The sequence below is a fragment of the Juglans microcarpa x Juglans regia genome, chromosome 7S (assembly GCF_004785595.1).
Source record: "Juglans microcarpa x Juglans regia isolate MS1-56 chromosome 7S, Jm3101_v1.0, whole genome shotgun sequence".
NCBI lineage: Eukaryota > Viridiplantae > Streptophyta > Magnoliopsida > Fagales > Juglandaceae > Juglans > Juglans microcarpa x Juglans regia.
In genome coordinates, this window is record NC_054607.1 from 17,728,712 (window position 1) to 17,741,780 (window position 13,069).

The 13,069-nt window shown below is 37.0% G+C and overlaps 1 protein-coding gene across 1 annotated transcript; it reads left to right on the forward strand.

Moving 5' to 3' along the window:
- Positions 1-328: 328 nt before the first annotated feature.
- LOC121240197 (threonine dehydratase 1 biosynthetic, chloroplastic-like) lies at positions 329-5,677 on the forward strand. The gene is made up of 8 exons (XM_041137597.1): positions 329-463; positions 706-1,271; positions 1,753-1,932; positions 2,033-2,302; positions 3,190-3,396; positions 4,027-4,275; positions 4,960-5,094; positions 5,262-5,677. Exons 1-8 carry the CDS (start codon positions 397-399, stop codon positions 5,403-5,405), a joined length of 1,818 nt encoding a protein of 605 aa, XP_040993531.1. The 5' UTR covers positions 329-396; the 3' UTR covers positions 5,406-5,677.
- Positions 5,678-13,069: the final 7,392 nt, after the last annotated feature.

Sequence of the window (13,069 nt, forward strand, 5' to 3'; positions counted from 1 at the left end):
TAGTAGACCACACTATAAAAAAACGTATAAAAAATTCAATTTTTATTGATAGGCCCACATTTTTATAAAAAAAGCTTAATGCAAAATTTATATTTAGAACTTATCCTAGAGTTATTTGTAAATTAGTGGGAAAAGAATTCAGATCGTTTACGTTTGCATGCAGTAGAATATTGTGCTTTGACGTACCCTACCTATAATTTTATATTAGTGCATGTATATATATATATATCTGAAAGATCAGATCAAACCATAAGGAAATATATCTTTGACAGCAGGATGCATACACACATCTGTATACATTCAGATGCATACACAAAACAGAGTACAAAGTCACTCTGCCTACAAGACAAAGGATGATAATATCCCATAAAATCCTCCACGTCAAATATACGTTGCATGCTCTTTATTAGGAAAGACCAGTCGTGTATGTTCTGTTTTGGTGTTGTTAGAATTCTGGTGGTCCAGTCGTGTATATTCTGTTTTGGTGTTGTTAGAATTCGTCCAAATATAGGAACTGTTACATTCGTAATAAATTATATAAAAATAATCTTATAAATTGACGTGACTTCAACTGATCTGTTAGATCTACTTTATAATAAAAATAATTCTATAATCTAACGAATCATATCAAGTTCCATCAATTTATAAAATTATTTTTGTATAGTCACTTTATGGTTAGAATATTTCTCTCTATATATTATATATATATATATGTATATGATTGTTGGGGTTGGGGAAGGGTTTTCGTGGAGTACTGCTCGCATCTCTTTGTGTCTCCAAGAATGGAGGTTCTCTGCTTCACTTCTTCACCTGGTTTTCCTTTATCTCGCAGCAAACCCCACCACTCTCCCTTCCCACCCATGATCAGAACCTTAACTCTAAACAAATACCACAAAAGCCGACCCTCCAATGTTGTTACTGCAACCTTGACAAACCCTGCGCTGCAGAACTCCCACAAGCCCTTAAGGCTCGCTCCTCTAATTAATTCTACGCCACCTGAGACCTCAGATCATATGCCGCCCCAGTTGATGAAAGTCTCGGCTGAGTCTTTAGTGTATGAGAGTGGCTTTCTCGGTGTTGCGCCTGAAAAGTTGGCGGCGGCCGCCGGAGATGGCGGGTATGGGTTCCAGCATGCCATCGGTTACTTGCCCAAGATATTGTCGTCTAAGGTTTATGATGTTGCGATCGAGACACCAATGGAGTATGCTTCAAAGCTCTCTGAGAGGCTTGGAGTCCATATTTGGCTCAAGAGAGAGGATCTTCAACCTGGAGTATGTTCTCAGAAACAGATTCTCAACGGCTTCTCATAGACCTTTTGACCCATTCATTTTCGTCTTTCTGAACAATAAAATGAAATGGAAACAAGAGAAGAAATTAAAATAATAAACTGACTAAAAAACTCAATAGCAAATCTTCACAATTACTAGGAGAACCGAGCAAACCTTCTTTATATCTTTTTTGTTCGTGGGTCTTTTTTTTAATGTTTCCAAAAGCAAATATGTACAAAACTGGCAAGCTAGCCACTATGATTCACACTTTACGAGGTGTGCTAGCATTACAAAGAGATTTACAAATGAAACTTCAATCATCAGGATTCATTTTGGTCTTTTCAAAGGATTCATTTATCGGGAAGTGCTTTTAGAAATTGCCCTTAATTTATTTTTTTGGTCTTCCACATTTTCAGAACAGAAAAAGCTTTGTGCACTGACACTAGAAAACACAGCTAATGTCTTCAAAGTTTCAAATTGCCAGGTATTCTCCTTCAAGCTGAGGGGAGCTTATAACATGATGGCCAAGCTTACAAGGGAACAGTTGGATAGGGGAGTCATTTGTTCATCAGCAGGGAACCATGCCCAAGGTGTTGCGTTATCTGCACAAAAATTGGGTTGTGATGCTGTAGTTGCGATGCCCGTTACAACTTCTGAAATCAAAGTTGATGTCCCCTTCCCCTTCTGAACAAAAGCTTTTGTTTTGTCCTTTTTTTAAAAAAATTTTAGTAATCTCAATTTCTTTTGGTATTACACTTGTTTAGCTGAAGACGGTGGAGAGATTAGGTGCTAAAGCTGTACTTGTTGGCGACTGCTATGCTGACGCACAACAATATGCAAAACAGCGGGCCAAAGAAGAAGGCCGAACATTTGTACCTGGTTTTGATCACCCGGATGTCATAGCGGGGCAGGGGACTGTAGGAATGGAGATCGTGCGTCAAATGCCAACTCCATTACACGCAGTCTTTGTGCCTGTTGGAGGTGGTGGGCTGATAGCTGGAATTGCTGCCTATGTGAAGACAGTTTGCCCTGAGGTATGTGACTTGATTTCCTTGAGATTCAACGAAGCAATGTATTTGGGTTAGTACTTCAATGGAATGCCTGAGAAACTTAGAAAGTGAAAATATAACATACTTCTCGGGTTCAAGCACCAAAGTCAAACTTTGAGTTCATGACATTTGGGCACTTTGTCTTTATGTAACACTGTTAAAATAAGAAATGTGACATAATGGAAAACTCCGTTTAATCTAACCTATCAATGCATTGATATCAAAATGATGAAAAAACGATATTATTCCTGGATTTTGGCTTGTAGACTGCTCAAAGTTTTCTGCTGTGCCATAAGAAATTGGGGTGATGCATGACAAGCTATTTATTCTGTCTACGTACTAACATCATATATGATAACTAACTAGTATTACTCCAGTACAACATATTGTGTGAAATAAATTTGATGATTCACTTATCTGTTTGATGGTGTGATTCAACTGAGAAGTGACTTAACTGTTAAGTACATTCCTCTTTTCCAAAGCAGGTCCTCAGCGTTTCCAAACAGACAGATAGCTCTCTTCTACTGACCTGTATTCTGCTTCAAATCTTATTTTCTCGAAGTTTATATTTTTTAGATATAATTAATTTGTTAGATGTACTATTCAAGACCAAATTCTTGGTTTATTTATTTATTTCAAATGCTTCAGTTCCAGTCTCCTTAGTGATCAGGGATACTGAGTTATGGGCCTATAGAACAAATCCTGCTCAAGTAAAGTCATGGATTCTTGGAATTCATTGTTGTATTTATTCAATTTTTGTCCCACTTACCTTGTGATACTTTTCCTCCCATTTATTTTGTCCGGTGTGTGGATCTTCTATTTACATGTGAGTAAGACCATAATAATCACTATCAGTAACATCTTACATGTAGGTCAAGATTATTGGGGTGGAGCCATATGATGCAAATTCAATGGCACTATCACTTTTCCATGGGCAGCGAATTATGCTTGATAATATAGGAGGATTTGCAGATGGAGTTGCTATGGAAGTGGTTGGGGAAGAAACTTTCAAGTTGTGCAGAGAACTCATGGATGGAGTAGTGCTTGTAAACCAGGATGCTATCTGTGCATCAATAAAGGTGCCTCTCTCTTCCAGCTCTTATATCACCTGCTTTTGCATGACAATTTTCCATTGATTTTACGGTGTATTTAGTTTCTGTTGTTTTTAATATTAATGAGAGACAACATAAATTTCCTGATAACATGCTACTGAGGGCCACTGTTACCTGTTATCTAAACCTGATTCAAGGTTTCAAAAATCAAGTTGAACACTCAATACTTGCCTAATACATGATGGGCCCAAATTTTTTTTTGCTGAGCTAAGCTCACAAGTGAGCCGTGTGAATGTGATTTGCTTTTGGAACAATGTTTGTTAAAGGATTAATACTACTTGATATGACTCATACATTAGCCAGAAAAGACAAAGAATGTTAGTAATTCTATTGAGAAAATGGAAAGAAAAAACTGAACATTTTAGCTAGTGTGCCTATAACATATCACACTTCAACTTTTGGCATTTGGCCTCCTTATTCATACAAGCATGGAGTCAATTTCTTGATTTCCATCCCTGCCACCAACCCCCCTTCCCCCAAAAGAAGGGAAGAAAGAAAAGATAGACTATATCAGCTTGCTAAATTTCTGGAGATATTAAAGCAACGGCATTATACAATTTTGCATACCAAAAATTATCATGGGAGATTTTGCTGCAGGACATGTTTGAGGAAAAAAGAAGCATACTTGAACCAGCAGGAGCCCTTGCCATTGCTGGTGCAGAAGCATATTGCAAATATTATGGTCTGAAGGGAGAAAATGTTGTAGCAATAACCAGTGGAGCAAACATGACCTTTGATAGACTAAGTTTGGTATCCCAACATGCTGATGTTGGTAGGCGGCAAGAGTCTGTCCCTGCTACATATGTTCCAGATAAGTGGGGAAAGTTCAAACAGTTCTGTGAACTGGTATGCAGACAAAATAATTTTTATGTGTGATCTAGAAGCCAATTATACTATTATCTTTTAGTTCCATGGGATTTTCTGAACATAAGATCATCGGTTTGTTTGTCTGTTTTTACAATCACCCTCATGCAAATATTAAATAAGCTGCAATTATTGGTCTGCAATATTTAAATGATCTTGTTCAGCAAGCTGTCAACTAAATAATAGGAACCAAGATTCAATACAAACCTCTTTAGGCAAAATAAAAGTTGAAAGAAAGAGGACAGAACTTTTTGTTCCACATTTCAACTTAGTTTGTTTGTCATCTTTGCTGGCAGTGTCAGATTCCTGAGTCCTCCAATTTGTTGTCTATCTACTCTGGGAGTGTGAATCTCATTTGGTTGCGGTTCACACAAGTACAGACCTGATTAAAATTGTAATGTCTCTCAGAATTGAGGTTCATGGTTTGGGGGTTTGTTTACTTAGCCAGATATTTTATTGATTGAACTAATGATAATAGCCTCTTGATTCTTATCTTGTTTTGCTCTACTCTTAGTTTCATTGTCAAGATCGAACTCTTATTAGATTCCATAGCCTCTATTTTATTTACTTTCCCATAGAAAAAATACCACCCCCTTTTTATCCAGTCATCTAAAGTTTGTCATTTCATAGGTTAGAGTTCTGAACCACCCTTTTTCGAATTTTCAGGCAGGTGATGGATCAAGCATTGAAAGTGAGATTCTCTGTCGGTTTTTCATCCCTGAGAGACCAGATGCTCTAATGAAATTACTGGATGCCTTTAGTGGCCGTTGGAATATCAGCATGTTGAATTACCAAAGACAGGTTGTGCTTAACATTCCTTTAGCTCATTGGCTTCTCAATATACAAAAGCTCACTTTTATTTTAATAATATTCTCCAAAATGATTTGTTTTCACTCGACTGTTGTTTCTCACTTAAATTTACTTCTAAGAAGAGCATAAAGAGAATATTGTGTCTGACCTCCTTACAGGGCCAGATTGGTGGAGATTTGTTGGTTGGTCTCAAAGTTTTAAGCTCTGAGATGGATGAATTCAAAGCTTTGGCTAACAGTCTAGGATCTGATTATGCATTTGAAATAAGCGATGAAACTTTACCTCTACTGTTGCATCAGTAGATATTGCACATTTACTTAAAAGGGTGGTACTGCATGTTTCATGAAGAAATCGATCTGAACTGTTATACAAAGGGAAATTAGGAACCAAGGAATGTCATTACTATCATAAAAAATCTGTGACAAGAATTAGACAGTGTAGTCGTTATTTTCGGAGGTCTAGTCTCATTCGTAATATGATGAAAATTTACCATGAAGCTTAAGATTAATACTTGAGTTGGAGATGAGCATGTTACATTTGTGGTCTTTACTCAAAAGAATGTATGAAACGGTTATTGGTCTTCTCAATTTGTTTACATATTCCACCATAATAGTACATCAGATTCTTCATAGATGTTCTCTTGGATGTTTCTTTAATGCTCCATCTCTACTAAAATACCTCAGCATAGAGTTTGTTAACTGGCTTCAATTAATTACATTTGGAAACGTCATATATCACACTCTTCCAATCTTTCTCTATTCTATTCCATTTGAATATAAAACACACAAAAGATTATTTGGATTTACTATAGTGAGTTGGCAGTAGTTTAGGTTTACCGAACTCAAAAATCACTGTACCAATGTGGGTGGAGAGGGTAAAAAGGCCCCAGTCCAAGAGGCCGAGATCCCACGATCCAAAGGAAGGCCCAATGTTCTGGTAAAGTGAAGATGACAACCTTTGGTGGGCTTGTCCCACCAAGTGACAGGCCTGTTTGGCCCAACCCAAACAGAGGTGGCCAAGGGTGACATATGCCGACCTATCAACCGTCTTGAATCATCACCAGCACGTGGATACTAGGAAGTGTGCGGGGGAAGCTACAACCACCAATCACCATGGAAAAAGAAGGTGGGCGGCACAAGGAAAGGCTGAGGGGACGCAAACTCCTCAAGTTCGTAGAAAATGGTTGCAAGAAAGCCTGCGAAAGAGGTAACCACGACTCATTCATTGAGAAAAGAAAGGTGGGCACCATTGTAGTAGGTTGAGAAGCAACTGAAGTGACAGTTGTGAAATAGTAGCCGTGGGAATGCATGCCAAAAGAGCAACCATGGCTCTCCCTACGAAAGGAGAGAGAGGGACTCGTCGACCATAACTAAGATGGTACTGAAATGTGAGTTAGAGCTCAACACTGTATTAATTATTTCTCTTAGGGTATCACGCCCCCTGATTGGTTCACGTGCATGAGGCATGAAGCACGATGGGACAGCTTCTCGGGATGAAAGCAACAGAACTCCAAACTACCTAGTATAAAAGCCTAATCAAGGTATGATCAAAGACACGGAATTTTAAGGTAGAGTAAAAATTTCGTAAAAAAGCAAACTGACTTATGCATCAGAGAGTCCCCTGACTACTCCCGAGCTCCCTTCTTTACTTGTATCTTAGCAGGTCCCTTGGTCCACCTCCCAGCTATCCGAGGAGTCCTCCCACTACGTACAAAACACGTCCAAAACAGTGGGGATAATTTTAAGTGTTCTAGTCATATTTAAGATGAAAGTCCAATAATGCTTGATACAATGCCCAACTGGTTAAGAAAGCATTCATGGCTACTAAAGTTTATGGTTTGAGTGTCATATACTACTAGTACTATTAAAAATGGAGCTTGAAGAAAATAAGCTAGATATCTGAAAAACTAAAAAAAAAAAAAAAAAAAAAAATTGTGCTGCAGAGGGCATTTAGGCCTCGTTTGGATTGAGAAACCATATCAACTCATTGTATTTCATCTTATTTTATCATTACAGCCCGTTTGGATTAGAAATGAGATAAGATGATTTTTGAAAATTTTATGTGTTTGCATTGAAAGTGAGATGAAATGATTTTAACTTTTTTGAAATGAAATAAATATGAATCCCACAAATTATCGCATAGTATTTTCAATAATTTGTTTTATTTATAAATAAGTAATAATAATTTGTAAATTACTAAATTACCTACTTAATTTTTATTTTTTATAATTATTTCATAATAATATTATAAGATGACTATTTTTTATTATTTTCTAATCACAGACGAGCTATCAATGGGACTCGCGGTCCTCCATGCTTTTTCGCTGGAAAAGCACTCTGCGCAGGCACTGTTTCGTCTGAAAGAATACAGAGGCACATGGTTTGTCGGAGCATCAATGGGACTTACGGTCCTTCATACTTACCCGACTCGAGCTTTAATTGTTGATGTTTTGTCAATGAATATGCCAAAATAATACACGAACACACACATATGCCAGCATATAATAATCAAGTAGCTCAGTATGCCTGTACTAAACTATCATGATCAGTGTGATTAATTACAGGTTTTTTATAGGCTAGGGTGGGAAGGCTTGCTAGAAACACATGAACATTTCCCGCTATCTCCCAATAAAAACACTTGCATGTAGGTATGATCATTTCTATGCTTTGGTATTCATCTGATCTATCTTGTTTGATGAGTGAAATCTTCACTTATTTTAAAAATTTTTTAAGTCGATGGAAAGTGATATATATATTTTATTATTTATTTTATATTTTATATTTTAACATTCACTTTCAATAAGTAGACTCAACATATAAAATATTTAATTAAATGTAATAAAGTATAGAATCAGAATTCGAACTTGAAACTCCTATTTTAATACGATGTGATATCACTACTTATTTAAAAAATTTAAACTGATAGAAAGAGATAAATTTTATTATTTGTTTTATATATTACCATTTTGTTTGGGTGTTTGGTTCGTTAGCATATGTCTTTATCATTAAATCTCATAATACACACACGTATATATATCATGTGGTTATTGTGTCGTGATCTTTACATCTAGTTTCTTGAATTTGTGTTACGGGCGGTATAGAAAATAAGAAACACTCTATATGCCATATGGTGAGTTGTATTGTGGTTGCTTCTCTCTAATTTATGCCACCAGCATTCCAACGCTAGTGGATTAAGCTTACTAGCCTCAAAGGCTACTTTTGGTTTCAACATTTTTTCAATTTTTCAACTTCAATTTAAACATAAAAAATTTCTTTTTTCTTTTAAATCATCAAATCATTTAATTCGGTTTCTTGAAAAGAAAAACTTTCAGACAAAAAAAAAAAAAAAAAATGCATACAAACTTTATCAAAACAACTTTAAATTTGGTAACAAATCTTTTTGAAAATGTAAGACGGAGGGGACCTCTCCTATGGACAAACCCCTTCTATGCCGTAACAGCTTAAGCCATGCGTTACATGCTTGAGAATAAAAGTAGCCGTTTGCCACCTTATTGCATGGCTTAAAGGCTGGCCTTTAAGGCCAACCATATGAGATGCAAAGAAGGGCTATATATAGCCCCTTCAAATGATTCTCTAACATTCCAAAAAGTACAGAATCTCTTTCTTTTTGTTTTCTCTTAAGAAAGTATCTAGGTTGTGGATGTGTTGAGTGTTACTCTAATTTATTCTACATAGTATACTTTACCACTAAGATAAAACACTTGAGGCTTGTTGGATGATTTGTTCAAGCTAGATAGACTTGTGGAGCAACTCAATAAGCTGTGCTTGAGGTATTCCATTGTGTTCTCTAACATTGATATTAGAGCATGTTTTTTAGTTATTTCCAGTTTACTAAAAGCTATTTTTTCACATATATTTTTATCTACGATGGATGTCATTCTTTTTGTTTTGCTTTGAGTTTTTAGGGGAACTTCAGTCATGAGGTTGTGCGGATTAACTATGAGGTTTGACTCTTATAAGATGCACTCTGACCACACGATGAAGTAGCATCTTAGGGTAATGTTGATCCATGATCCGCGAACTCTAGATAGCAAGAAACAACCTAACTGATGAGCATCAAGTTTAGACAGTGATACGTTCACTACCAAATTTTTAGGAGACAATGAGCCAGAATCTAACGCACAATGAGAACATCAATGACTTTGATAATGTCTCGTGTCACTTAGAGCTTGAGGCCGAGCTCCTAGAGGTTGTTAAGCCCAAATATTCGGCCTATATGGCTGAGTCTGGTTCGCGGAAGGCATCTAAACTTAAGCGCAAGAAGTCCAAGATAGGGGTAGCTGCTGGAAAAGTGAAGAAAGGGTCAGAAACTTCTCAGCGCACAAGAGAGGAAAACGCGGGAAGAACAAGTAAAAAATAGAGTGATTCAACTGCGGAAAAAAAGGTCACTTCGCTCGTGACTGCACTAAGCTGAAGAAGGTACACTCTGACTATTCTCGCATTGTTTTTGTAATTAGTCATGTGACGGTTACTCATTCCTATCTTGTGTGGATTGTTGATTCAGAAGTGACCGACCACATAACACGAGATCAAGTCAGTTTTGTGGAGTATCGTCGGATTCCAGTTGGGAGTGGTAATATCAAGGTGGGGAATGGAGCTAGTGTGGAGGTGCCAGGACTTGGTACCTACAAGCTGAACTTACAGGGTGGCCGCACTCTATTTCTCCATGATGTGCTATACACTTCCGAAATCCGACAAAACTTACTTTTTGTAATTACTTTATTAAGACTTGGTTTTGTGATTGTATTTAAAAACAATGGTGTTTCTTTATATTTGGGTAATGTTTTTTATGGTTGTGCTTTTCTATTAGACAGTTTTATGATAATTGATTTGGATTATTCAAGTATGAATGAATCTATTGCTTTTCTTTCTGTATCTGGTAATTTGGATTCATATAAATGACATGTCAGGCTTTGCCATGTAGGGCAAGAATGAATGACTAGATTAGCTAGAGAATGCCTAATATTAGGCAATCTCGCTAAGGTCACGTTACCCATATGTGAACATTGTCTTATGAAAAAAGTTAAGAGAAAACTGTTTAGAAAAGCCACTAGGGTATCTTTTCCATTACAATTAGTCCACTTAGACATATGTGGTCCAATGAGTGTGAGGACAAGACACGGAGGTGTCTATTTCATCACATTTATAGATGATTTTTCACGTTATGGTCATGTCTACATAATCTTCCATAAGTCTAAAACATTGGAGTGATTTATGCAATATCTTAGAATGATTGAAAATCAATGAGACAATAGCTTAAAAACTCTGAGGAATGACCGCGGACGTATCTCTCTGAGCAATTTAAAAGGCTATGTGATGAAAAATGAATAAAAAAACAGTTGATAATGCCAAGTATGCCACAACAAAATGACGTGACAGAAATGAGAAATCGAACACTGCTTGAGATGGCTAGGTCAATATGACACAAGCAAACCTACCAATTTCATTTTGGGGGATGCACTTTTAACTACATCCTACATTCTTAACTGAATGCCCTCCAAATCAGTATATTTCACCCCATATGAACTATGGACCAAAGAGAAGCCTAATTTGAGTAACTTGCAGCCATGGAGTTCAACGGGTTTTGTTCACGATATTTATCATAAATATGGGAAGTTAGGTCCTAGAGGAAAAAGAATGTATCTTTATAAGGTACTCAGAACACTCAAAAGGGTATGTGCTAATAGATGAACAATCTGATTGAACTGTTATTGAGATTGAGTCACGAGATGTGGATTTCATAGAGGATGAGTCTCCAAGTAGAGGTGAGGTTGATTGGAGTTTGGAACTCTATGAGATTATGGGTGATGGAAACCAAGGTGGGCTACTCTTAAAGATCATTTGCAAGTTCTAGATAAGTCAATTACAAGATCAAGGGCCAAGAAGATCAAGGAAGCAATGCACGGATTGGTGCAATCCACTTGGGATGAAGCTAGCAAGAGCCCACACTCAAGATGGGCTTGAAAGAAGGAGAAGATCTACTTGATTCAAGCTGTGGAAGACATGATTTAGAGATAGGGCCTATTGTTATTGGAGACTTCCAATTTGGTTAAATGATTTATTTTATTAGTTTAGAATAAGTGGGCTTGAAGATGCCTGGCCCACACGTCTTATTTTTAGTGAACTAGGATTTTCGAGAAGGCATTGTATTTTGGCCAGGGGCTTATTTAGAAAGTTACTTTTTAGGAACTAGGGTTTCAAGAGGTACTGTAGCGTTACTGTAGCCGTACTGTAGCCGCGTGTACTGAAGCTGAAACACTGTTCATTAGGGCATTTTGGGTAAAAGAAGCTTTATTTTGGCTAGGATTTTAATTAGGTTTAATTTAAATACTACTTGTAGCCTCATTTGAATTTTAGACAATATTGAATGTTATTTGTGAGTTGAGGTTTCTCGTCTTGTTCTTGATTGAACTCTTGAACTTATCAAAGGTAAATCACAACCTTTGTGGCGTTCCTCCTTTGTAATCTAGGTTCTTGAGACGGGTTCTTCAACAGGTCTAGATTTTGATATAATCTAGGTTCTTGAAACGAGTTCTCATCGGGTTTAGATTTTTCCATCTATTGACTTGAATTTGGCTTTCTTAAGGAGTTTTCAAATTGATTGTGGGTTCATGAAATTTCATTCCTGCGGATTCATATCAATGGGTCAAGAGGAAAGCTCTCCAGGAGGTTTAGTTGAGAATGAAGAATAAATTCCTCAAGTTGCTACAAATTGTGAGAGTGACTTGTCTCTGAATAGGAGCACACCACTTGTAAATCAACCACAACAACCTCGGCCGAGTAAAAGCATGTGTGAAAATATTCATCGTCGTCATTTTGAGATTGGAGGGGAAGTTTTTATGGTAGCTCCGCAAGATGATGATCAACCTAGGACAATTCATGAGGCTCTCTCATCTTCTACTAAAAATAAGTGGATGAAAGTACTAAATGATTAAATAAAGTCTATGAGGACTAACCAGGTCTGGGATTTGATAGATCTACAGTCATGGCGAAAGGTTATTGGAAAAAAATAGGTTATAAAGGCGAAGCGCAAGTCGAATGGATCAATAGAAATGTACAAAACTCGCTTAGTGGCGAAAAGATATACTCAACAAGAAAATATAAATTATGAGGAAACGTTTTCACCAGTGGTGAGGTTTGCCTCAATTCGCATGATTCTAGCTATAGTAGTGTACATGGATTTGGAACTATATTAGATGAATGTTAAGACCATATTTCTCAATGGAGAACTAGATGAGAAAATCTATATGGATCAACCCACGAACTTTGTGGTCAAAGGTCAAGAGCGCAAGGTGTGCAAACTTAAACGATCTATATATGGCCTAAAGCAATCATCTAGACAATGATATCTCAGATTTCAACGAGTCATTCCCTCGAATTAGTTTACGATGATCACGGAGGACCATTGTGTCTATGTTAAAAGGTCCAAGAAGAGCTTCATTATGTTGTCACTCTATGATGACGACATACTACTGACTGAAAATGACAAAGGGTTGATAGTCACCACAAAAAAGTGGTTATCCTTCAATTTTGAGATGAATGATATAGATAAGTAAGAATACATTTTAGGAGTTAAGATCTATAGAGATCGATCAAAGACGCTTGTGAGAAAGCAGTTCGACCAAAGTTAAATGACATGAGGGCAAATGGAAGACTATTCGATAGCATATCTTCAAAGGCGTTTGCCGACGTCGAGCTGTGACGCTAAACGTTGGTAGCAATTAAGGTTGTGAATACATCGAAATGATTTGGAGGTAGTCAAGCATTGTTCTAAGTTTTTTTGAACTCAAGAGAGTTTGGAAATGCTTGTTCTGATGTGATCGAATAAGTCTAGGACATGACAAGACACTTTAGGGATGTTGCTATACTAGTCTTCTCTGAGAAAGATTTGGTATAATGATCCCATATTTCTTTTTGCAAGTGTGCTTGGTGTTCACACAGTCTAT